The sequence below is a fragment of the Pantherophis guttatus genome, chromosome 4 (assembly GCF_059756535.1).
Source record: "Pantherophis guttatus breed Tessera chromosome 4, ASM5975653v1, whole genome shotgun sequence".
Lineage (NCBI taxonomy): Eukaryota > Metazoa > Chordata > Lepidosauria > Squamata > Colubridae > Pantherophis > Pantherophis guttatus.
In genome coordinates this window covers 58,544,897-58,571,710 of record NC_142066.1, presented here as the reverse complement: position 1 = coordinate 58,571,710, position 26,814 = coordinate 58,544,897, and the positions used below count along the sequence as shown (strand labels likewise).

The window sequence follows — 26,814 nt, the reverse complement described above, 5'->3', positions numbered from 1 at the left end:
TGCATGTAACCAATTGTTTTTTTTAAATATCAGCCCCCCCCTTACTTGTCCGTAATCTGATGCGTTGTTGATCTGTGTTTCTTAGCCAGAAAACAAAGAACAGTGAAGCAAAATAAAGAAATAAATAATAAAACAGAGTAGATATTTTCTGGATATTTTGATCCAAGATTAAAAGAAAAAAATTACAAATGTATAAAATGCAAAATTCTGTAGTGGTGAGTCCAACATTAATATAAACTAAATGAAATCACTTCCACCATCCAAAAACATGCTTTGTTGCCTTAGAGAGAACTGAAAGTTATTCAAAGGGTTGGGGGGGGTGGATAGCTAGAGTCCAGCAGGTGGTTAAAATAAATCTATATTCAACTGACCAGTCAGCCTTTAAAGATAAAAAGCAAAGTAAAACAGAAGATTCAAAAAGTGAAGTTAATACTCAGGTATGCTTAAGAAAACAAACTGCTGAGAAGATGAATTATCAGTGACTTTCCGACTGCTCCCACGGGGAACTGGAATGTTCAAGACTCCTCTTCCCACGTGGATCCATTGTGTACCGAAAGCCATCTTGGGTCATTCCTAAATGCTCCTGTTCAAATCCAGGGAGCAGCACTGTTAGAGAACCAGCTTTGGTAGCAAAATCAGCAGATCGTTGGCAAGGGGGAAAAAAACTTTACCATTTGGCAGCCATCTTGGGAAGAAATCCAACAAGCTGTGCTTGAGAAAATCATGGCTTGGTACAGCATTTATTTGTTAAATTCATTTGTCACCCAACTCGGTTGTAAACACAATCTAAGTTTAATCACCATGAAGCCACTCCTCAGAAGTTATTTCCTCAATCACTCAGAATTATGGATAACATCTATAATTGTGCAAATTTAGACTTGGCCATTTCATATTCCTTATTTCCAACAGGGTGGATTTGATTTAAATCAAACTGATTTAAATCACGATTTAAATCACTAGTCAGTAAGGCTTGATTTAAATCATAGTTTTCTACATAAAGACTAATTCTTGCTGGTATATCTTTAATATGCAAGTAGATGAAGATTTTTAGAATAACAACTTTTCATATTAGTTTTTTTATCCCCAGTTTAATAGGTTAATCATTCATATTTGGACAACTTTTCTGTTGTACTTAGGAAGGAGAAAAATAATCATTACCTTAATAATAACAATTTAAATAGATTTATTCAACTGAAACAATAACATTACAGCATATGTTATTTGCTTAAGCAAACATCCATGTTTGTTAACTAATTTGGCTAAACAAAATATATATATTTTAAGAAACTTAGACTGTCAGCCCATCCTACACATGAAAAACTTAAACACTGTCCTCTGTAGCTCACTTGTCATCTTCATCTTCTTCTTTGTTCATAATCTGGAAAAGAAAAACAAGCTTTCCTGCTTTATCGGGTCCCAAATGATTTCTCAATTTAGAATGAATGAGTCCAAAGGAAGAGAATATTCTTTCAACGCCTGCAGAAGAAGCTACTGCTGTTAAAAGTGAAATCATTACTTGAACGGTCTCTAAATCCAAGTGCTTAAGTGACTTCCACCAGTTCACTGATGTGACTTTCTTTAAAATATCTTCAGCAAACATATATTTCTTGAATGGTTCCCCCTTAGCTTTGAAGTTGGCATTACAGATGGTTGATTGCTGGATACCCATATCATAGCTAACTCCTCTTCCTCAGCACTTAAATTTTGACCCCTACTGGATATTGACAATATTTGTGAAAAAATGAGCTGGAGACAGTACTTGTCCCATTCATTTTTTTAATGCTTGTAATTTAATTCTGTCCATGTGTAGTTCTGTTTTTAAACGTTCACTCAGTTCCTTCCAAATTTCAACAGCATCAGCAATAAAACAGCTATTTTTCTGTATTTTGTTTAAAGCTTCAGAGATGGGTTTCAGGATGCTCAGCATATGTTCAACATTTCTCTTAAGCCCAATGTTGAGGATTTTGGCCATGACAGTGCCATCTATTTTATCTCGATTTTCTTCACAAACTCATCAGAATAGGCCAGTTCTTGATATACTGCTCAAAACAGTCCACCACAGAGTTCCATCTAACATCTTGTGGGAGCATTAGCTTGGTTCCACCCATCCTTTTCAGAGCTGCTGCAGCAAAATGATTGTTACAGAAGTATTTAGTTTAGTTAGTTTAGTTTAGTTTATTTGATTTGTATACCGCCCTACTCCCGAAGGACTCAGTAGTTGAAATTTAGCAATTTCAACAACATTAGTCTTTATTTCTGGAACACTTAAGTCTTTGGCTAAGAGGTGCAGCAAATGAGCACTGCAACCATATGTTATTAGCTTTGTATTCCCTTCCTGCTCTTTTAAATTTTTTCTCATCTTGGGTACATTTGCAGCATTGTCTGTGACCAAACTGTGTACTAGACATTTGAATTTTTGTTCACATGTTATAGCTTTTACTGCCACTTTTTGTAAGTATTCTATGTGTGCATTTCCTGACGTATCAATGGTTTGTGCAAGGAAGACTTTCCCTTCTTCTGTTGTTATACAAGCACATACAATAGGATCATTGTGGACATTACTCCACCCATCAATACTTAGGTTAACAATTCTACCCTCTAGAGCTGTTGCACATTGCTCCATTTCCCTGTCATACATTTTATCCAGCAGTTTCCCTGCAACATCTGCTCTGCTGGGTGGACTGTATCCTGGTCTCAGTGACTGAACCATATTAATGAAATGTGGGTTCTCAGTCAGACGGAAAGAAGACTTTGTTGCATAAACAAACTGGGCAATTTTTTCATCAATTAACTCTTTTTCTAAACTGCTAGTTTTTATCACAAATTTATCTATGGTGGTTCCAGGAGGGAAGGGTTTTTTCTTTCTTTTAGGTAATAGTGATATGTGGCTGTGGGTGTCTGATGATGATGATGATGCTAATGAAGCACTATCCTGGATGGATAACTCTGAAACTGTAGAACAGGAGGATGGTGATCTTGAAGGTGGATAGTTTCCAGAATCCATGAATTCCCCTAAACAAAAAAGTCAATGCTGTTATTTTATTGTTTATACAATTTCTGCTTATTAGACACAGCACTGCCCCAAAAGGAATATTTGCTTTTCTTCATAACTGTACCAAATGACAGTAACATGCAGTAATAATAAGAAATATAATTTTGCTCAAACTTGACAGTTCAAGGCAGTCTTTAGAAATATGATTCAATAAAAATGTTTACCAACCTGAAGATCCTGCCTGTTCAAATGTGTTTCTTTGGTCATCTTCATCACAGCACTTCTCATGATGTTGCCTCATTCGGGCCACCAGGCCTTGTGTTTCTTTGTTGCAGTGTTTGCAGTTTGCACGCATGCCTGCCTTACCGATAGGTAAAGGAACTTCATTAAAATATTGCCAAACTGGGTCTCTTTTACGGCCTGCTGCCATTATAGGTTTTTTCCTCCAAGGAAAGAATGTGATAAACCTCAGGTCATACACACAAAAAGATCCAAAGACTTGTCTGTCTGTGGCTGTGCAGTATTGTGCTCAGAAAGTTTCACTTTCATTTTGTACTGCTTGTCTGCTTGCCCCTTCCTTCTCACACTTAGTTTCACTTTCTTCTTGTGCAGATCTATTCCACTCCAAACAATCAGAAAAATATTGTTTCTATTCTATTCACTGAACTTCTTGAAACTTAGCACTGAAGGGGTTGATTCTGTATTCATAGGTTTGTAGAATAATAGGATTAAGGTCTCTTTCTCAACTCTGTTCATGTTATAACATTTTTGCTGTGAAGAAGAGGCATGTGATCTCTGCTGAGTCAAATTCAGTTTTGAGAACTGCAAAAGTAAACCAAGCATCTGTGATAATATCTTGTAGGCAGAGAAATTGCCCAATAATCTTACAAAAACCTCTGGAAGAGCATGACATTGTGAATGGATTAATGGAATTTATTTACCAAAAAAATTAAACATATACAGCCTTATTCTACATAATTAAAAAACTAATCTTTATTTCATGATGGAATAACCTTTGGATGGTAATATATTTTCCTCAAAAAGCATTTTATTTAAAAAAATCCGATTTAAATTAAAAAAAATCCGATTTAAATAAAAAAAAATCTGATTTTTTTGATTTTTTTAAAAAAATCATTGATTTTTATCCACCTTGTTTCCAAATAATTTGCCTGGTATATGACATGCTAGTCATTCAAATTTTAGTCCTAAAATATGTAATGTCTAAAGCTAAAGACATCTATAGTTATATAGTCTGTGAAGCTTCTCTTAACTATATAAATTTTCTGAACCTTCTACATGCAAGTTCCTGGATAGCAGATTGAATTGGATTTATTGTTGCTAATGTGAAATGGGATGATATGATCTGTATGCTATTATGGTAAATATACTTATTTGCATAATTAAATGCTGAATAGAGATTATCTTCTTGTAGGAAGCTTAAATGGAAGATCTTAATTTATTTGCAGGTGGAATTTTATATTGTACATTTTTAGAATTTTCTATATAGACAGATCTTAAGATAGATGTGGTCAAAAGTATTGGTGTCCTGCCATGTATTTCCCAATTTTTCATTAAGTACTATAGGTTGAAACTGACATAAGTAAATGATATCTACCATGCTTTAGATTCCATAATGCATAGTATAGGCACTTTGCTTTTGATGTATGACTTAAAATATTTTTATAACTAATAAAACAAATGAAAATGGCATAAATATAATTATTTAAATTAAAAGACATTGGATTTTAGTGATCTCAAGCAGATTAATTAATAGTACAGGTGTTATAATCAGTCATTTATCCTATTTGAAGAAAAATACTCAAGCATTTTTATACAGTACAGTAAATATGGACAAGAAAAAGTAATGCAAATGAGTTTTCTCTGCGGAAGAAACAAAGAAGGTAATAGCTAAGCATGGTAATGGTTAAACAAAAATCTTTATAAAGAACTTCATGTTTCTGTTACCACCATTGCTAATGTTTTCAAGAAATTTAAGATTAACAATGGGTCTAGCACCAACCTCCCTGAACATAGTTGCAAGAAGAATATTGCTCCCAGATTTCACAGAAGAATAATTTGAATGGTGGAGAAAGAACCATGGAAAATTTCAAAACAGATCCTGGCTGATCTCCAAGATCAAGGTACAACAATATCATTGCACCGTGTATTGTTGCCTGACTGAAAGCTGCCTCCATGATAGAAGACACAGGGAGACCACACTCCTTCAGATAATCACAAAAGAAGCCACAATAGAATTGGCTAAAATGCATGTTGACAAGTCACAATATAACTGGGAAAATACCCTTTGGACAAATGAAACAAAATCAGAGTTTTTGGGTAAGTCACAGCAGTTCTACGTTCACACACAAAAAAGTGATGCTTTTAAAGTAAAGAATGCATCTATTGAGAAAACTAGAGGAGGCGTCATAATGTTATGGGGTTGCTTAAATGCCTTTGGCACTGGGTATCTTAAATCTGTGCAGGACCCAAGAAAATCGGAGATAATGAACACCTCCTGGAATGAAATATAATGGTCAAAGTTAGAAAACTATCTCAGTCTCAAGTCATGGATAATCATCTAAAACATACAGTATATCTAAGAGTACCCAAGAATGATTGAAAAGCAAACTTTGGACTGTTTTGACTCAACCTTCTAAGAGTCCAGATCTGAATCAAATAGAACATGGAAAAACCTGAAGCTTTCAGTTAGAAAAAGGAACTCATGAAATGTAAGAGAAGTGGAACAGTTTGCTCAAGAAGAGCTTTGCCTATAGAGAAGTATAGACTGCTTATTCATAACTACAGAAAGTGCCTGATTGCAATTATTGCCTGAAAAGGATGGGCAATGAAGTACTAGATTAGAAATACCAATAATTATGTCCATTTTCATTTTATATTAAGTCATACATTGAAAGTAAAATGTCTGCTGCATGGCCTATGGAATTAGTCATGATGAATATGATATATCAATTTTACAACAAATTGGGATTCTTTGGGAAAAACTGCATCTATGTACATTTGGTAGCATCTGTACTTATATTAATTTTTAATGAGGTGGTCTCAGCTATTGAGAATATACAATTACCAGTGTTTCCCCAAAAATAAAACCCTGCCTTATATTTTTTTTAACCCTGAAATAAGCGCTTGGCCTTATTGCCACGCGCTCAAAAGCCCGATTGGACTTATTATCAGGGGATGCGTTATTTTAGGGGAAACAGGGTATTAGTTCACTACTGATTCATATTTTTTTAAAAATTCTGTCTGCGGAATATCCAAAATCTGTTTTGAAATTTAAAGAATGAAGTTTACCAGTCCTGTAACACTATTACTGCTGATTTTATATGCAGGAATGTATAGAGGTCAGCTATATCTTCAGTCATCCGTTAGAATTTCTGAAAAATTCCCTACTAACCCTAAAGCTTTGGAATCCAGAAATGATAATGCCGTTATGCATTTGCCTACGATCAAGTGGAAGCCTTTGATTCGTAAGTAACTTATAAGATTTATTACTTTTTCAAAAATGAAGGATGGGGTATAATTTTTGATAAAAAATTATGAATTACTTTTAGCTATTGGAAACTTTTCTGTATGTTTTCTAAGATATCATATTATATACTGAAACATTTATGTATTTCATAGTTTACTAACTTTATAAAAATAACATTTGGACATCCCTGTCCTATTATGTATGATAGTATTATCAGGGGGAAAAGCAATGCTGTTTTCTGTTGATAAAAACTATAATAAGGAATTTTTATATTCTTTCAGTAATAAGAATAAGTATATGATTCAATTTTTTTTCTGAACATATTGCACTGATAAATGTATTGGAATTTGCATTTGGAAGCCTATACATGAGATATTGCCATCAAAAATAAAAGAATTCCATATCACAATCCATTAATAATCCAATAATTCATTTAATATTATTAATATTAACATAGAATTATGGGTTTTATAACACATTAAAAACAGATACTGTGGCATAGCTGTGTACATTCTCAATATTTTTGGATAATTAAAATATTAACTGAAGTTGTGTGGTTTCCTTTTACCAACTCTTTGTGGTCCTTTATAACAGACAAAAATGTTTTCTAAAAGATAACTTCCATTCTTATAATGCTCTTGAAAAGGGCAAAAAAGCTAAGAACATAAAAAATTAGGTAATTTTAATGTTGATTATTATTGAATTAATATTGATAAAATTTAAAAATGTGCTAAAAGTAGTTATAAAAAGTGTGCTTTCTTTTTAGATTCTCCATCAAGAACACCTGTGCTGGTAGGATCTGATGAATTTGATAAATGTCTCAGCAATGACAAGTTTTCTCATGAAGAATATAGTAATGGTGCTCTCTCAGTTCTGCAATATCCATATGGTGTGTGAATTGTGTTTTATTTTCAACTTTTGCTTCAAAAGATTATTGCATTTACATTAGGACCTATGGGTTTCACTAATTTAAAAAAAATCACAATACTGATACGTTGGCCTTTTTGGTAAATTATGTTACTAGATTAATTAATGATAATGTTTTATATTCTCTAAATAACTTAGAATAGGGAGACTTGTTCCAAAAGGACCCTGGCTTTCCAAAAGAAAGACAACATGATTTTAGCAAAGAAAAAAAAAAGGAAGAGTAGACCAAAACAAAATACAATGAAAAATATTTTATAATGTAGGGCTTTCCTATCTTGTCTACATAAAATTGCCAAAACTAGTTGAAACCATTCCTAGAGATTTCTTGGAACCTGCCCAATTTCCTACCTGAGTGTCCACATGATTAAAATCAATTCCTGTCCATATATACAATATATATATGCTTGGTTATACATGCTTCTCAAATTTACACTAAAAAAAGGTAAAGCAAAAAAAGCTTTATCAACCAAATTAATTATATAAAATAAGACACCCCATTTACAGAATTAATTTATTTCTCCATATATATCAGTCATTTCTCTCACATACAAATCATAATTATACAGAAGTGGGCAGGTATATAAATGTAAATTCATACATGCTTCCCAGCTATATTCCAATAGAAATAGTAAAAAGTGATGGAGAAAGAGAAATTGATAGTTTTACTGAGAAATAAAGAGAAAAGAATTTTAAAAACCTAGATGGATGTGAAGCAAGAGGAAGAAATCATTGGGTGCAGAAAAAAATAGTTAAGATTTTTTTTAAAAAAGTTTAATTCTCCAAGAAACAACCCTTTCTGAGGTAATGTTCAAAAGATCCAGATTTGTAGCAATGATATTTACTTCATTTGCACCTTCTACTCATTGTTTATAACAGCAATTTTTTATCAAAGAGAACCCCTCTGAGGGCCACACAACATGGATTTTGTAGTATTATACTTGATAAATAGTGTGGATTCAGATTTGGCTATCACCTTCCCAGCTGGGTTCTCAAACTCTGTTTTTTACATGACATACAGATAAGTAAAATAAGTAGTCTTAAAACCTTACACAGTATTCCTAAAGCAGAGTAATTTTGAAGAAACTAGTTTATTTTTTAATAAGATTTGCGAATGTAAGAAAAGTATCTTGAAGTACGATCAAATATTAGCAGTACAATTTAAACCCACTAAAACCAAATAGTTAAATGAAAAGGAGAGAGAAAAGGTTGTCAGGTTATATTTCATGTAAAATATTGTCTCATTTTAACTGCCACAAAAGTATTTCGATGTAGTCCATGCAAAGCTGAGGAAAAAATCCATTGTTCCAGGTGGATTATGTTATCCTTTCAAAGATCCTTATAAAAGTTGCCAATAGAGAAGACAAGATACAAATATGCTGAAATAGAGGAATGTTAGTGTGGATGGGAGGAGGATATGCTTGGACTTGAAAAGTCCTTTCTTCAATTTAGAGAAAATGAGGGTGTACAGATAGATGTTTTGCAGTTTCTCTTGAACTTATTTCTAGCATACTTCTAGAGGTCTGGGAGAATGAACTGACTTGATGCTAATATTTGATACCACTACTACTACATTGGTGTCAGAAGCACCCAACAAAGCACCTGAGTTGAAAGGGTTAGCCAGTGACATTACTGTTGCCTATAGGATGCCCGGGGGGGGGGGTTCATATCCCCAGTATTTTCCCACCGAAGTAGTATCTGTTTTATCTACTTGCATTTGTAGAATGCATTAGAACTTGGACAAATTTACAGGCGCTCATTCCATCATGAAGCTTGTAGTCTCAGATTTAGAACTGCCAACTGTTGTCATTCTCATGTGGTTAGTAGGAGACTGAGTCAGAAGCCACCACCCCCCTTGCCCTTATAGTTGATGTTGTTTCGTCTTTGTAGCACCAGTTTTTCAGCGTGGATATATTCCATAGTTAAAAAGGAATTGACTGGCATCCCAAATGTTCTTAATTTCTGCTCAACCATTCTGTTCATAATGGATGGTAACTGTCATTATGCAGGACTAGCTGTAGCAACCCTGGAGGAAAAAATATCTCAACTTTCCTATATCTTCAATAATGTCTATGCACTGTGTTCAGTTTTGGACATCCCACATTCAAGCCTGAGTACTATGTTGGGGTATCCCAGAGTGTGACAAATAAAGAACATGATTTAAGTAGGTTTTAGAAAATATTTAATAATATTCACTATTTTAATTATAGATAATGGCTATTTTTTACCATACTACACACGAGAGAGGAATAGACGAAGCACACAGATAACTGTAAGATTTTCTGATAATATGAATTCAAAGATCATCCGAAAAAAAGATCCAGTTCTACTTCTGCACTGGTGGAAAGAAATTGCTAGTACCATCTTACTCTGTATTATAGCCACAACTTTCATTGTGCGCAGGCTTTTCCATCCTGATGCTCATAACCGGGTAAGTATAGGATTCTAGAAGTGAAAGTACACATATTTCCTTTATGGAGAACTTTGCATCTAATCATCAGTATTAAAATAATTAAAAGGTATTTCAAATCAGCTGTGATTGTCATCTTTTAGTGCAATAAAAGTAACATTTAGAATTCTAAACCAAGATTTCTAAATTATTAATATCTTTAAATCATGTTCTATATCTTTATATCATGTTTTCACACAATCACACCATATGACCAAAATGTGATACCACTGCATATCCAATGCCAGACATTGAAAAAATTATCTTAAATAGTTCTGCAACTGTCACTTTTTAAATTCATGTCAAAGTAGCTGAGAATATTTATTTGTGAAATGTATAAATTGTTCAGGTTTGAAGGACTCTAATAAATATACAAGAATAACAAAGTCAATGCAAATACTTAAAATATATACAAAACACTAATAATACCTGAAAACATAGATTATAATAACATTTATTCCTTTGGTACTGGAAACTCCCTGCCAACCAATTCCAAAATACTTTTTACATTCTACAGAAATATATCGTGACAATTTTTCTAATAAAGGGAACTGTAACAGAAAATTTCCATTTTGAGACTCCTCCTTTCTTTGGGAGGAAATCTTCAGCAGCCATTCTCTCTACTCAGATTGAGTGGGTGGTAGAATCTGTGATTTTTTTGTGTGTGTGTGATTCCTTATTTACCTGCATCCTTTAGAAATCCAGAATACACATCTGAAATTAGATAATTTTTCCAATTAACATTTTGGTTTCATTGACTTTTATTTGTTTTGTTTATCAGCAGCGGAAGGAATCTGAAACACAGTGTCAGACAGATAATAAAAATGAACAAACCAAAGACAACAGCAGAGATGACCTTAAGAATTCTGGATATGTGTCAAGGTAAAAGTAGCCATTATTCTTTGACAAAATGCATTCATTGCAGTAGCCTTTGAAAAATAAACATTGATAGTTAATTTGCTTTAGTTGGTGTTAAAAGGAGTGGGTATATTTTATGTTGGAGGAGTATTGTACTAGCATTATTTCCAAATTCATTTTTCTTGAATGTATAGTGTCTTTACCTCCCTTCAATAAGTTGTCTCTTATTGCTGCATTTTAAGAAGAGTAATAAGAGAAGCTGTTGTTGCAAGGAGAAGAAGTGAAAAGTTTGGGTATGCTTGTTAATGTCAGATAAATTGCTGGGTGTGGGATTATAAAACCTTTAGAAGCAACTGCTATTTGAATAATGTATTATTAATATGGTTATTGTATGGTTTTCTGTGATGCATTTTCTTACCCTTCAAAAATAACTTTAAATGGAAGAAAGTATTAAGATAATATTGGAAATATTATATTTCAGGATTTTACATGCAAATGATTAATATTATGTTTCCTTACATTTATTAATGAAATTTCAAATAAAATATGAAACAGTTTTAAAAATACTCATAAAGATTGCTAAGAAATAACAATAAAAAACCCATTAGCAGCTTTATAAAAGGCTTGTGCTTTCATGCTTATTGTTTCTGGTAACCAGAGCTTCTATACTGACTCATCTGTCAATCCACAATACAAACTTCATGTCCAGCATACATTAAGAGATCACTGGTCTCTAAGTAGTCCAGTTTAAGAATATATTCTGTTGAACTGGAAGTGTAAGAAACAATACAATTCAGGCTTCTTTAACCTGCCATGTTGATCAAGGAGTGGCTTTCTTTCTTCAGTAGCAAATGTAGAAGTCAAACAGTTCCCTAATTACTGGCAGGTCATTATGCTGAATGTCTGTTCACATACTGACCAGACAACTAACAACTCAAATATGTGAATCATCAAATAAAAGCCTATGTTAAAATAGTAGTGTGCAAGTACAGGAAAAATCAATTTACTTCTGTGTTTTCTTCCAGGTATCTGACAGATTTTGAACCAGTTCAGTGTCTCGGTCGTGGAGGTTTTGGAGTAGTATTTGAAGCCAGAAACAAAGTTGATGATTGTAACTATGCTATTAAAAGAATTCGTCTGCCAAATAGGTAATTACATACCTTTCTGGTTGCCTTTCAGTTCTACTCTAGATGGCACCAAGGTTCACGTATAGTTGGCATTGTTTTAGAACCATTTTGTTCAATGGCTGGGGAGGTTTTCAAAATTTAAAAAGTAACTAGATATTATAAGAAATCAGTGTTATTAGTTTTAGTAATAATTATAGTATAAATAATTTGAGTAAATTTCTGAACATTTTCTTGGAGCCTTCTATAAATATGAGTTCCTAAACTATATTTTTAAAAAAAAAATACAAAAGTGGACTATAGTCAAGAATATTTTTGTTGTGGTTTGAAACATTTTATATTGGAGTAATTGCATTATTTCTAAGTCCATCTAACGTGAGAACTATTGGAAAAAGAAGCTTAAGTTCTCCAACTTTTCACTCAGGAGGGTTCAACCCTGAAATTATAATCATATGCATAAAAGGAGTTATTCTAATAAAATGTTGGATTGAATAAGAAAATAGACTATTTCAATTAATTACTGAGTAGTACGTATAATTTACATGCAAGGAAATTAAAGATCTATTTTGTCACCTGAAAAGACTATGGAAAGTAATATTTGACCAATTTATCCTGCATAAATCTTTTGCCTTTGTTGTTGTTGTGTTACCTCAAATTTTAGGGAGCTGGCACGTGAAAAGGTTATGCGTGAAGTTAAAGCATTAGCAAAACTTGAACACTCCTCTATTGTTCGATATTTCAATGCTTGGTTAGAAACACCACCTGAGAGCTGGCAAGAAAGAATGGATGAGTTGTGGTTGAAAGATGAGAGGTATTTACTTTAGTTTTTAGAAAATGTATAAATTCATTAAAGGTCTCTGGAAATCCTATTAAATCAAAATTTTGCAGAATAGTATCTGTAGAGGAATCAAGACAGAATGATAGTCAGAAGAATATAATGTAGCCAGTTCAATAAAACTGAGAAATGTGGCTCTGGTGTAATGCCTGGATTGGAGATTAGATGGAACTCACTTTATTATTCCATTATTGCTTCAAGAATTCAGTAAGGAATAAAAGTCAGGATTTACATGTACCGAATAACTCAGAAACTAAAAAAAGAGACTGTAAATTCCTCGATAGTTGTTGTGCTGTATAACATGATTCCTACAGAACTGCATTATAGATAACATTGCTATGAGTGTGGGTCTTAGATTATTAATCTGTTTTTATTTCTTAGTCTGGTGCTTCCAGTAGCTACTTTATAATCTCTTGATCAACTGAGATTGTGTGTTAAAAATTGGGTTTCTGATCAATGTCACTTTGTCACAATATATTAGTGAACTCAGATAGTTTGTCTATTTGTGCCTTTATAGGTCTAATATAGTTTGGCAGTTGAGATTGAATATACAAACATCTCACTCATTTTTGCTTATTCTTTCTATGTTTTCAAAAGCGTTAAAAATTTACATGCATTTTCAGAAATGCTTTTTCCATAAAATTTCTGGCACAGGTTTTAGAGCAACAAACTACCCCAAAATTCATAGAATGCAGATTTTGTCAGGAATGTGCCTTTTGTTCAAAGATGCAAGCATGGTAAATTTATATTTATTTATTTATTTATTTGATTTGATTTCTATACCGCCCTACTCCCGAAGGACTCAGGGCGGTGCACAGCCAAACAATAAAACACATACAAACAAAATTTAAAAGTAGAATTAAAATCAAATTAAATAGTTTTGGCCCAGACAAATTAAAACCCCAAACTATTTAAAACCAATTTTAAAATTTGAATATATAAAATACTAAAAGATATTAAAAAATTAAAAATCTTTTATAAAAGAGGGAGAAAATTAGGCCAGGCCCGCCTGGTGAAATAATAAGGTCTTTAGAGCGCAGCGGAAGGTGCGCAGATCCGGGATCCTCCGTATCTCCGGGGGGAGCTCGTTCCAGATAGTAGGTGCCCCCACAGAGAAGGCTCTCCCCCTGGGAGCCGCCAGTCAGCATTGTTTGGCCGACGGCACCCGGAGGAACCCCTCTTAATGGGAGCGTACCGGCCGGTGGGAGGCTATTGGTGGTAGTAGGCGGTCCCGCAAGTACCCAGGTCCTGAGCCATGTTAAGTTCATTATATGAACTTAAATGGGACAAATTTCTCATTTTTTCATCAATTTCATCTTCTCATCAATTCCTCATCATTAAGCATTACTTTTCTCTTTAATGCTATTTTTTCAATGTAGTTCAAATCAGGGTTTGCTACTTGACTTAACAACAGTTCGTTCAGCGACTGTTCAAAATTATGATGGTGCTGAAGGAACAACCAGTGCTTATACTGCCTCCACAGTCACATGATTGTAAACTGGGCTCTTGCCAACCGTTCATATATATACAACAGGTGGCTAATCCCTTCGCGATCATGTGATCATGATTTGCAGTCTACTCTCCCGGCTTCCTCAGGTCAGCAGAAAAGGTGGCAAGCCATTTTTTTAAAAATTTGATTTATATGCCGCCCTTCTCCGGAGACTCAGGGCGGCTTACAGTGCGTTAAGCAATAGCCTTCATACTTTTGTATATTTATACAAAGTCAGCTTATTGCCCCCACAAACTGGGTCCTCAATTTACCTACCTTAGAAAGGATGGAAGGCTGAGTCAACCTTGAGCCTGGTGAGATTTGAACTTACAGTAATTGCAGACAGCTGGTGTTAATCACAATGCTATCAGTCTGCTGAGCCACCAGGCCCTTTCTCCAACATAGCACACAGTCACCCAAACCTCCTGATGTGGAGGGGAACTGGCCCACTGCTAGAGAAAGGAAACTCAGATTATCAGAATCCAAGCTTTCTTTCTTTGGCCCAGCACACCAGTTCTGCACACAGAGGGAAGCTGTCCACCCTCTTTCATCAGGGAGCTTTTTCACTCTGTTCATTTAGCGACCCATGCAGTCACTTAGCAATCAGGAAGCTGAGATGGTGATTGAGCATGGCAGCCTGTCAGCACCTCACAGGCAAGCTCCATTATGGTCATAAGTTGAGGGCTACCTGTATTGCATATTTTAAAAATGATTCAAAGTAAATAAGACTGTATTTATACATAACGATATAGAAAACTGTGACAAAAAAACCTCTAGTAGTTCATCAAGTCTGTCCTATGAGGAGTTGTTTGTTTGTTTGTTTTTTCTCTTGTTTTATTTACTATTATTGTTATTTTTTTATTTTTTTAATCAGATGATAGGCATGTGTTTATCCCAAACATGTTTAAACTCAGTTACTGATGACTGACCCACTACCTCTGCTGAACGTTGATTCCAAGCTTCTCCTATCTTTTTGTGAAGTAACACTTTTACTTTTGAAGTTCTCTCCTGTCAGTATGAGGTTATTCTTCTTGATTTTTGCTTAATAATATTGCTTAAGCATGTGATTTCTAGGCCTTTCTAGGGTCATATGGGGTCTGTTGGATGTCTCTCTCCAAAGGTGAGAGAAATGGAAAGAAATAACTACAGTTGTACAAATTTATTGAAACTAAAAAACCTCCAACGCTTGCATTATCAACCCTTTACACTTTCATATTGGTAAAGGCTGAAAGAGTATTGCTTGGAAGCATCTGGAAGTGGATTGATCCATACGATATTTCTTTCTTTCATTTAGCAGTTACGAGATGACAAATTAGTTTGAGAAATGATAAGTTAAATAATTTAAGAGGTTGTTAAGAGTTTTAAATAGCATTTCCTACTGTAATTAATAAATTCCCATTAATAAAAAAGATGCTAGAAGGAGAAAGGAGTCCACATCATCTGCTCTCTTCTGCTCAGGTAAGTAGGACTGCAGGAAGATTTGTAAATAAATTACTATCTTAGAAAAAAATCTTGAAATGTTCCTGTTAAAAAGTTCAGAACATTCTTTTGTCAGGTTCTTTATATGCTGAATGTTGTAAAAAGGAACTTGATGATGAATCTAATTATTTTAATTTAAACTATTTAGTAGGGTATGCCCAATTTAAAAATAATTTGGAAAAAAATTACCAAACGTTATGCAAACACAACTCATCCTGTACTGCTAATTAAATAACCATACTCTTGTTTAGACTTCTGTATCAGCCTAAAAAGATCCTGGTATTTTATGGAGTTATCTTGTTAAACAATTTTTAAAGCATTAGCATCTTTTTTCGAGTTGTAAAGGAAGGATGCAAAATGTCACGACTGCTTGAATGAATAGCAGAGAGGTTCTGGGCTCATAGCAAGGTCCAAAGCATTCCAAATCATTTTTGAAGCATGCATACCCTAATTCATAGACATGGAAAAAGCTTGTATTTTTGCTCTGTGGGCAACATATGGTAAGATTAATTTAAGTTTCTAATGTTTATCTTTTGCTTTTTTAAATATATTTAAAGTATTGATTGGCCACTCAGTTCTCCCAGTCCAATGGAGGTGCCATCGTTTAAAATCAAAACAGAGCCATTTTCTACTGAGGAAAACATTGAAGTCATTGCTACATCTGTAGAAAAGAAGACTCTGATTTCTGTAGGAATATCTTATGACCAGTCAGATTCATCAGACAATAAGTTTTCTCCTTTGGAGTTTTCTGGCATCGAGAACAGAGATTTGATTCAATTGGCACGTGCAGAAAATAATTTCACTCATAGCTATGATATGGAAGGCAGTCCTGTTGATGATAATGATCCTGTACATTCCTTTGAAGTTTATCTTCCTGCTAAATCAGTAGTAAGGTTGAGGGAACGAACATCTTCTTCTATTGTCTTTGAAGACTCTGATTGTGACAATTCTCCCAATAAAACGGGTAATGTTACCAGTTTGCTTCATGATAGCCATTTTGAAGATAAAGTGACAAGCACAAGAGAGTCCAATAATAGAAACTCATCTTCAACAAGCTCTTCATCTGTTTCTCCACCAAGACCAACAACTTTAAGTTTGGACTGCTCTAACAACTCTGTTCAAAAACTTTTACCTACCACTCCAAAAGTGTATCTTTATATCCAGATGCAACTTTGTAAGAAAGAAAACCTTAAAGATTGGATGAACCGAAGATGTACAATAGAGGAGAGAGAAAGGACTGAGTGCCTTGTGATATTCCTGCAAATAGCTGAAGCTGTCCAGTTCCTGCACAGTAAAGGATTAATGCATCGGGATCTCAAGGTTCGTACTGAGAACACAATATAATTATTTATCTCCCTAGAGCAAGTTATTTAATTATATGTATGTATTTGAAAAGCATTTTCATATTCCACAGAATTATTTCTTCATTGTTATATGTTAAGAAGGATGTCAGGGAAAATCTATACAATTTATTATTATACAATTTATTATTTATTAGTAATCTTTGTCAGTTGCAGTGTGAACATAAACTAAATTATATAATAATAATTTATTAAGTATGTATCATGCCCAACTCTCAATGACTGGGTGATCCATCAAAGCAATTTTAATAGAAGATTAAAAATAAAGAAAAACTATATGCAGTATAAAAATGTACTGTGGAAAAATTACTTAAGAGTAAATACTGTCACAAAATATAAATAGCAATTATTCAGATGAAATATAATCCCCCAATAAATAAGTTTAGTATTGCAGCCATAGGTTGTAACATATAATGTGCCATAAAATAGAATAAAATAACACTGAAGTAGAAAAACTTTAAAATAAGTAAAATAAAGTAATGAAAAGAGTACAGGTAGCCCTCATCATAACAACCATTCATTTAGTGACCATTCACAGTTATAGCGGCACTGAAAAACATGTCTTATAACTAGTCCCACGCTTATAACTGACAACAATATTCCCACAGTCATGTGATCAAAATGTGATTGGTTGTCGGCAGCATATACAGATAGTCCTTGAGTTACGACCACAATTAAGCCCAAAATTTATGTTGCTAAATGAAACATTTGTTAAGTGAGTTTGCTCCATTTTATGACCTTTCTTGCCACAGTTGCTAAGTGAATCAGTGTATTTATTAAATTAATAATATGGTTGTTAAGTGAATTTGGATTCCCCATTGACTTTGCTTGTCAGAAGGTCACAAAAGCCGATCACATGACTCCAGGACACTGCAACATCACAAAAGTGAGTCAGTTGCCAAGCATCAAAATTTTGATCATGTGAACATGGGGATGCAGTGGTCGTAAGTGTGAAAAATGGTCATAAGTCACTTTTTTCAGTGCTGTTGTAACTGAACAGTCACTAAATGAACTGTTGTAAGTCGAGGACTACCTATATTTACAGTGGTTGCAGCATCCTGGAATCATGTCATCATGATTTATGATCTTTCCTAGACAAGTTCTAACAAGCAAAGTCAGTAGAGAAAACCAGATTTTCAGAAAAAACATGAGGCATGACTCATTTAACTGCAGTGATTGTAATCACACAAAAAGATCATAAAAATTGATGTGACTCATTTAACAAGGGAAATTCTGGTCTCAGTTGTGATTGTAAGCCAAGGACTACCTGTATTAGATACATACATACATACATACATACATACATACATACATACATACACTTACAGCAAAATAAAGCCCAACCTACAGCTAACAACTTAAGGTACGGTATTCCCTTCTAAGTTTAAATGACAGCAGAGAAAATATAATAATTGTCACTGACAATTGAAAATATATTTGCAAGAAGATAGATCAGTTTTTCAAGATTGGAGCCCTTGAGTTAGCACACCATTAGTAATTTGGCCCTAATCTCATTGAACAAGAGGCAGCAGAGGACGTAATGGATAATGTCCTTTGCTTGACCAACACCACAAGGACAGAGATGTTGTTTGACAGAGTTTACAAAAAGAAATATTTCCCTTTGAAATTTTTGAAAGTGGTTTGCAGGTAAAGATACATTAAAGCACTGGTTATGTTAACTAGGTTCCTGTAGAAGTTTCTATGTTTTTATAATGAAGATACCAAGATGAACATTGGTTATAGTACTTCCCAAGGTAAATGGGAATATATTTGTTTGCAGAATGGGTGATAGACATTTGGTCCATTGGATCCCAACTGTATAACAGAGAAAACAGAGTTTGGCAAGATGAGATTCTTGAAGCTTTTTAGTTTCTAGCCCTAACAATGCAAGATGTATTCTAATGGTGATGGAAGGTAGCCTATCTCCATCCTAAAATAGGTAGTGAGGGTGCCCTGAATGTGGGGCCCATGATCTTCCTAATGATGTTGTTTTGGACTACCTATAATTGGGCAATAACCTTCTCATCTCTCCCCCAAATCTCAGCCCCATACAACTAATGGGCAATCATCTTTCCTTAAAATACTTTAACTTCAGGGGCTACCATAACATGCACAAAGAGTACACAATACATTTAATAATATCAGTAGTGAATTGTGATTTTAGTTACATTAAACAATGCTATTTGAGATTTTGCTGAAGTTAAGAATTGAGGTCACTGAGGACATATTTAAAAGAAGTTTAGTTTATTTAGTGTCAAGTTTCCTTTAGTGTTTTGAAGCTATTTTTCATCTTCTTCGTCCTAGATTCTAGTATTTTGTCAGTTAAGATGACAAAACTTTTCCAGAGGATGATATTTCAGGCAGTTTCAAAGCAACCAGGAGTGACTTGCATTCCTGGGAATTAGGTCACAGATTTTCTCTTTTCCTTATTGTCCCATTTGTAATAGCAGGTTCTCATCACTAAGAACTGCCTTGGAAATCCAGATTGGAAGGTGGACACATTTTTCAAAATGTGGAAATAGACTAAAAGGCCTGATTCTGCTTTCATGAGCTTCAGAACAGATATGATTTAGCTGATGAATCTAGGGAAAAGGACAAAAATTAAACTTTAATATTGGGCTTTTATTTTAACCCCTAAAATTTTGGTGAATTTGAACTTTTCTCAATATTGCCCTTATTGCCCTCTTTGGGCCCATTTAGAGAGAAATAAATCTTAGAATCTAAGGGATCCTTGTTTCTAGTTTTGAAACCTGGTCACAAACTGAACGCTGCTACACATATCTGGTTGTTAATAATAGGTACGTGATTTATTTTGATCCAGAATCACATGAGAAATTTACATTGTGGAATAACCCAAATTTGTAGATAATAGGGTGCATGTTCTATGGGAATATGTGGACCAAAGAAGAATATTCAGTTGATTTTTAAAGGAAGCTTTAAAGACTTTGTATTTCAAGTATGATTCTACTTCATAAAATATACAATTGAAACCTGTGCCACAAAAGATTATGGTCCAGAAGCCTTTGCAGCTTCTCAGGAATGTTAGAATCTTTAAAAGATACAAGTGAAACCAACAATTCAGTTTTATATAAAATTCAAAACTGAAGATTAACATTATTTTCATGCCTGAACTGTGGAACAAAAGAATTGTAATATCCATTCCTAAAAATCTGGTGATCCAGATTTTATGTAATAGGAAAAAATATTTCCTGTAATACAAGAACAAAGTTAGTCTAAAAATTTTATTTTATTGGACCCCCTCAGAGTATGTTTAAAAAACCCTTGCCATCATTTTTTTCCTATGTGCTAATGTTGTAAGAAATTTCAGAGCTCTTTAATTCATATGTTTGTTCAAGACATCAATAGTTTCATTTGGTTTGAAGTCATATCATATGTTAATACTGTTTTAGAAATAATTATGAATATGTAAATATGAAGTTAAATTATTTTCCTGAAATATGGATTTATAAGTTTATCAAGACCTTTGACTCTGTCAAGCCTGGAGTTCAACAAAGAAGTTAAATTTACATAAGTGGAAAGATAACTATAATATACAGTATATGTATTTTTTAAATTACATAATAATTACTTTATATATTTTTGTTGGTGATTTATATGTTGTACATCACAGTTAATATGAGTTCTAATAATGTGATATAGTGAATTGTAAATTGAAAAGTCACATTTAATGCAACCCAAAATACAGTTATTATGAGTTTAGCACATGCACAATTGAGGCTAGCAGGGACACTTGCAGTTTTGAGGTTTAGACATTGCTAACCATTCAGTCTGATTTTGGAATGTCTGAATCTATGGTAGATTTTTTTTTTGTTTTTACTTTGCTTTACACAACATCTTTGTTACTTCATTAATCATAAATTTAAAGTATAAGTATATTCTCTTAATACTTTACTTAATATTTGATTAATATGCATATAAAATTTATGTCTAAAATGTTCATTGTCTATTTCTATTGGACATATTTCCATAGAAATACGACTTTAAATAGTGCAATTTCATATAATTCATCCACTTCATGGATTCATTAACCACACTAATTGAAACCTACCTGTATTTCATTGATGAAATAAACTTTTTAAAATTTCAGACAAAGACTACATAAGAAGATTAGGGATAGAAGGATAGTTTTATGTAAACACTGTTTACTGCTACTATTAGCTAGTGGCCTGTTTATTACTTTGTAAATATTATTTTATTTTGGAGAAACGTCCTACAACATGATACAATTGATTCCTCGGGTTAATTTTCAAATGTACATGTGTGTTTTATACTTCGGAAGGAAAGAAGGATTTCTTCCACGAGTATTGTGAAAACTGATAGATTGGAAAATGTAATGATACAATTTTATGTGATAGAGTATAACGTTAATGTCTTTATTGTAATTTTCTTTGTGTTCACTTGTTTCTATACAGCCTTCCAACATTTTTTTTACAATGGATAATATAGTAAAAGTTGGAGATTTTGGCCTAGTAACTGCAATGGACCATGATGAGGAGGAAGAATCTGTTTTAACACCAATTCCAGCTTACGACAGACACACAGGGCAAGTTGGGACCAAACTCTACATGAGTCCAGAACAGGTATGCTTATCATCTGATTTACAGGGTTCCCATAATGCTATTTCATAAATTAAAAAATAAATGTTAGCACAATTATTGAGTACATATCAAGTATGAGTCAGAAGGTTCCCTGTTTTAAATTTTGCCCCATTGACAAATAATATTTTCTGACTGAATAATATTTTCTGGCTTATTAGAAAAGGGTAATAAGGAATACCTTATTCAGAGGAATTATATGTTTTAATTGCTAAATAGCTTTGTACTTGCATTATGTTATTTCCCCATTTAGGATTTAAATGGCATTTATTATCATTTTGGTGGGTTTTATTTTTACTCCAGTACATTATAAATATAACATCAATGTTTTGATACTTAGATTAGACTGAAAAGTGTTTTAGATGGCATTGAATGTATAACATGCAATGGGAGTTCTTGTTCAGCATGCCAGGCAGCTAGATCTTTCCAGACTCAATTTCATCTTCACCGGCCAAATTCCTACTCTATTTTATAACCAATTTAGTAGCAGCTTTTTAAATTTTGGTCTTTGGGGGTTTTTTTCTTCCCCTGGTAAGAATTTTTTTTTTTCAAAACTAGCAAGCTTGAAGTTTTTCCAGATTTGTTAACAGCTCCCTGTTGTTTTTGTGCAATTTAATATTGTTTACACTTCTGTTAGCTAACACATTTGAAAGTCTAGAAAAATCATTGTTTTATTAATAAGGGTTTTAGAAGAACATAAATGAGTGAAATGAATATCCCACAACTCTCTAGAACATTTGAATGAAATATACATGTTTGCTATTATAAGTTAAATATATCATTTTACAAATGCACACAGGGCCTAGTCTTGATTATTTGGGACATTAGCTTGTTCATGAGATTACATTTAATTTTGATATCAATGTTCCAAATATCTTACTATTTAACTGTTAAGAATATTTATTAAAATGAATTGATTTGACCTTATTTGATACAAAGTACTTTCTTACTTTGGTTAAATATTAAGATTTTGGGAAGAAATATTAGTGGGAGATAATATAGCCTGGTGGTTCAGTTTTTGATGGTTATTTCTTATTTTAAATTTTACAGATTTATGGAAATGCTTATTCACACAAAGTCGACATATTTTCCTTAGGATTGATCTTGTTTGAGCTTCTTTACCCTTTCAGCACTCAGATGGAGAGAGTCAGGGTAGGCATACCCTTCTGAAAATATTCTTGGAAGAAAATGAATTGTACTTTAGCAATAAACTGAAAATTATTAATTTACCATTAGATACAAAAATCATATAAACAAAGAATAATTATTACTAGCTATGATTCTATAATTCCTATGGAGAAACTATTTGCTTAAAAAGTTCAGGAGTATATTTGTAAAACAATGCCTTGTCAAATTTATACTTGATCAGAAATTGGGGGTGATTTTTATATTGTTTTTTAAGTATGATTTTTGGGGTTTTTTATGTCAAGATAAAGATTTCTGAAAGCTTGTATAAATATATGAGTGAATGGAATATATATATATATATACTGAGTGAATGGAAATAATGTATTGGACTCAGAACAGTATCAGGATAGGCACTTGCATAAGAATAAAAACTTGTAATTAAATGTTTCTGTAATCTAAAAGCAGCAGATATGAATTAAATTGCAAAGGAAATGTCATTAACATAATTATATGATGTTACAACTGAAAGAAATTAAAACTGAAAGAGATTATGAAATTTCAGTATATTTGCTTTCATAAAAACAAAATATTGTCCTCTTTCGGAGTTGGAGCTGAAACATGAGTAATTTATATTTCAATACAAATAACTTTTTCTTTTAAAATGTTTTTACAGATTTTAAGTGAAGTAAGAAACCTGACTTTCCCACCACTGTTCATTAAGGAATATGCACAGGAGGTATATAAGAATTTAAATTTCTAGCTTAGATGTGTGCTTTAGCTTTGGGATTTTATTAGGACAAACTGCATTTATTTTGTTATTAAAAATCATAAGTCTGCTTGGTAAATTGTACTATTAATCTGCTATGCTTGATCTTCTCCTTCATGACTTAAATCATTAACTGAGGAAATTAAATTTGGGTTGTTGGACCCAAGAGATAATGAATGCATCCTTGATGTCATTGTGAGACTTCATTTGAAATCCCCATTTTATTATTCTGGAGAAGGGAAAATTCAGTCTGTTCCCCCAAAAAGTTTATAATTTGAACTTGTTTCTAAACTTAAACAGCACAAATGATCTTTGTACACTTTCCTATCTAAAGCCAATTAGCCAGCTATATAGACTCTAGAATAAAGCCATCCTGCCTTCCTCTCCAATATGTGCTTATGTCTTTGTACTGATTGTTTATTAAGACACAAATACTTGAAATATTGCAGTTGGAGGTGGTCCTCTGGCTTTCTTGCCATCTAAACTGATACAGATAATACTTTGCAGATATGCTGTCTAATGCTAGCATATTCTAATTCTAATATATAGTTTAGTGCCAGAGAGTATTGACTTTAGGATACAAGATAAAACTGGGGTCAGAGTGAACATCTATTCATAGCTGTTGTGCAGAAATTTGTCATTGCCTGGAAAGGGTATTTGCATTTACTTCGTAATAAGGGAACAGTAGTTAGATAATGATATCAATTGAAAATGTTTCACCATCTGAAATAATATTGTTTTTAATGTTTTAGCATAAGATGGTAAAGCACATGCTCTCCCCAAGTCCCACAGAAAGACCAGAGGCTGCAGAAATTATTGAAAATCCTCTTTTTGAAGATTTGGAATTCCTTGCAAAACCAGTGCTCAGGCAACGATCCCGGACAATGAGTTCATCTGGAGTCAAGCATTCAAGATAGCTGAGTAAATAAGTTGGCACAATTACAGGAACCTTGAAAAAGAGCTTAAATGACCATTTAAAACATTCCTGCAATATTCATATTCTAAGCTTCATTTTTTTGTTATCTGATTCATGCACAATACTATTACCAAATGAAACTAAGAACTGAATGCTTTCAGTCTTTTTCAAGTGAATGATTTTCACTTCAAAACCTGGACTGATTTAATTACAGTACATTATTTTGCATTTGAATCTTGTACAAATGATGCTTATTATGTAAATAAAACTAAATCCTGTATTTTTATAGAAACAATGCCTTCTAATACCAATATATAAGCCTTGATTCCTTTATATTTAAAAAAAATGAAGATGATCCGAAAGGATGCTAGAAAAGTAAATTCAATTTTGTCCTGGTAACCTACAAAGTGAAAATTGTTTTACTGTCAGTTGCCAGGTTTAGAGCAATAGTGTGATAGGCTTCTTTTCGGAGAAATTAATTGAAGAAAATGTTTAAATTAAATGAAAAATATGCTGATTAAAAACAAACACTGTGTTGGATATGGTTTTGAATTATGCCAGAACCAAATGAGGCTTTTTTTTTCTTTTTGTACTTTCAGGAATATATGCCTAATATAATCTTGATATAAAAATTTTGTAGTAATCAAGTCTTACACATTTCTCAGTTAAAATGTTACTGTTTAATAATGCCTTTTTCAATGTAAATATGTTAATTTTTATTTATAAAATTGGAAGAACAATCCATTTGGGTTGGTAGTGTACAGCATGCACTTAAAGTAATTATTAAGTGCATTAAACTACTGTGACTTTTTTCAAGTCTGATTTAATAAAATCATTTTCATTTAGATGTAACTGTGTTGTCTTTCAAGATTGACTAAAAATAGCTTAATTTGATCATTTCATCCCAATTTTTATATGGTAGTTTTCCAGCATCCTGCTAATTTTCCTACCTCTCTCCCCTGTTGCATACTTGCTTCTTCTACCCTGTCTTCCCTTTCTGTAGGAATCTCTCAGTTCCCCATTGCATTCATCACCTTCACCTGCCTCCCCACTCCTCTGGGACTCTCCTTCAAGCCCTTAATAGGAGATGAGAATAAAAAAGTGTTTGTTTAAAATAAATTTTAAAAACATGCAATAAATAAATAATACATGAAAAATATTGTAACTGTCTTTTCCAGGCTTCATGCCCAGGAAATAAGTAATTGTATTTATACCATTATAAATTATAAATATTTTCCAAGGGTCTGAAATTTGGTACAGAAGCTAGCCAGTGAGCTAGTTAATTTTTAACAAGTCATGTAAGAAATGGATGGGTATTTGTTTCTCCTTCAAATTCAATCATATTTTGCATATCTTTAAATTTAAAGAAAATATTTCTACCAAGTTGAAAGAAAAGTTATCAATTTTTTTTTCTATATGAGTTTGCTTAAAATGCAAATCGGTAGTTTATATAAAAACAAGTTATACTGTATGCATATTCAGTGCCAGAGTGTCTTCCTGACTTCTCAAAATCAGATGGCTCCCACCAAATCATCAGTATGATTTGAAAAAGTAGATCAAGGGGAAATCAAAAAGCTTTATATGTATATATTGATATATATAGCTTGCCTTTGTATGTTTGTTACCTATCTGCATATTTTTGTGTTAAAAAGAAAGTTGTATTTACATTCTCTTTTTCCAAGATTATCCTCTGCAAATTAATATGGGGATACTCAAAGGCTTGGGATTGGGTGGATTCTACTTACCTTTACTATCAGTTCGCAACAGGAGCGTGTGTGCTTCTGCGCATGCACAGATGGTCAATTATGGCAGGTGGGTGGAGCCTCCCGCCACTTTTACTACCAGTTCTAAAGAACCGGACACACCCAGAAGCAACCCACCCCTCCTTGGATGTAACACTTAAATCCTTCCTATTTTACCCCAAAATGCCAACACCTTACTGAGTTCAAACTTAAGAAAGTAACATTCTGAACAAGGGTGTAAAAGAGCTAGGATGTCTAAAATAGGGATACTCTATCTGGCCTGCAAAAATTCAGAGAATGACAAAATGGTAGCAAAGAATTTTCTGTAGGTTTTTGCTGCTGATTTATTTTTATTTATTTATTTTTTTTGTCAGAACCACAGTATGTCTTGTCTGTAGAACAATATACTTGAATATTTGAGGGGAATTTTCCCATAGAGATGCAATCAGAAATGAAGGAAAAGCTGGCAGCATTGTAAATAAAACACAAGATAGAAGATGACAAGAGGACTGGAATAGAAGAAATTTTAAATTTCAAGATTTCAGTTCTTAATGGTTATTAATTTACACCAGGAAGTATTTCTGATGGGCAACTTAAGATAAAGAGGTCAAGCCAGAGATTCCTTTTAAGTATCTAAGTGAACATGGA

At 33.2% G+C, this 26,814-nt stretch overlaps 1 protein-coding gene across 3 annotated transcripts in view; it reads left to right on the top strand.

The window, feature by feature from the left end:
* Positions 1–25,271, top strand: part of EIF2AK3 (eukaryotic translation initiation factor 2 alpha kinase 3) — a 42,688-nt gene extending 17,417 nt beyond the window's left edge. For 2 of the 3 annotated variants that reach the window (XM_034416108.3, XM_087892254.1), the window contains 11 exons: positions 6,340–6,477; positions 7,246–7,368; positions 9,614–9,834; positions 10,634–10,734; positions 11,736–11,858; positions 12,496–12,645; positions 16,195–16,957; positions 21,432–21,599; positions 22,665–22,766; positions 23,416–23,478; positions 24,261–25,271. In XM_034416108.3, coding sequence (XP_034271999.1) covers positions 6,340–6,477; positions 7,246–7,368; positions 9,614–9,834; positions 10,634–10,734; positions 11,736–11,858; positions 12,496–12,645; positions 16,195–16,957; positions 21,432–21,599; positions 22,665–22,766; positions 23,416–23,478; positions 24,261–24,425 — 2,117 coding nt within the window. In that variant the 3' untranslated portion in view covers positions 24,426–25,271. The remainder of the gene's footprint in view (positions 1–6,339; positions 6,478–7,245; positions 7,369–9,613; positions 9,835–10,633; positions 10,735–11,735; positions 11,859–12,495; positions 12,646–16,194; positions 16,958–21,431; positions 21,600–22,664; positions 22,767–23,415; positions 23,479–24,260) is intronic. The other variant, XM_034416109.3, reaches the window with a different exon arrangement.
* The last annotated feature ends 1,543 nt before the right edge of the window (positions 25,272–26,814 follow it).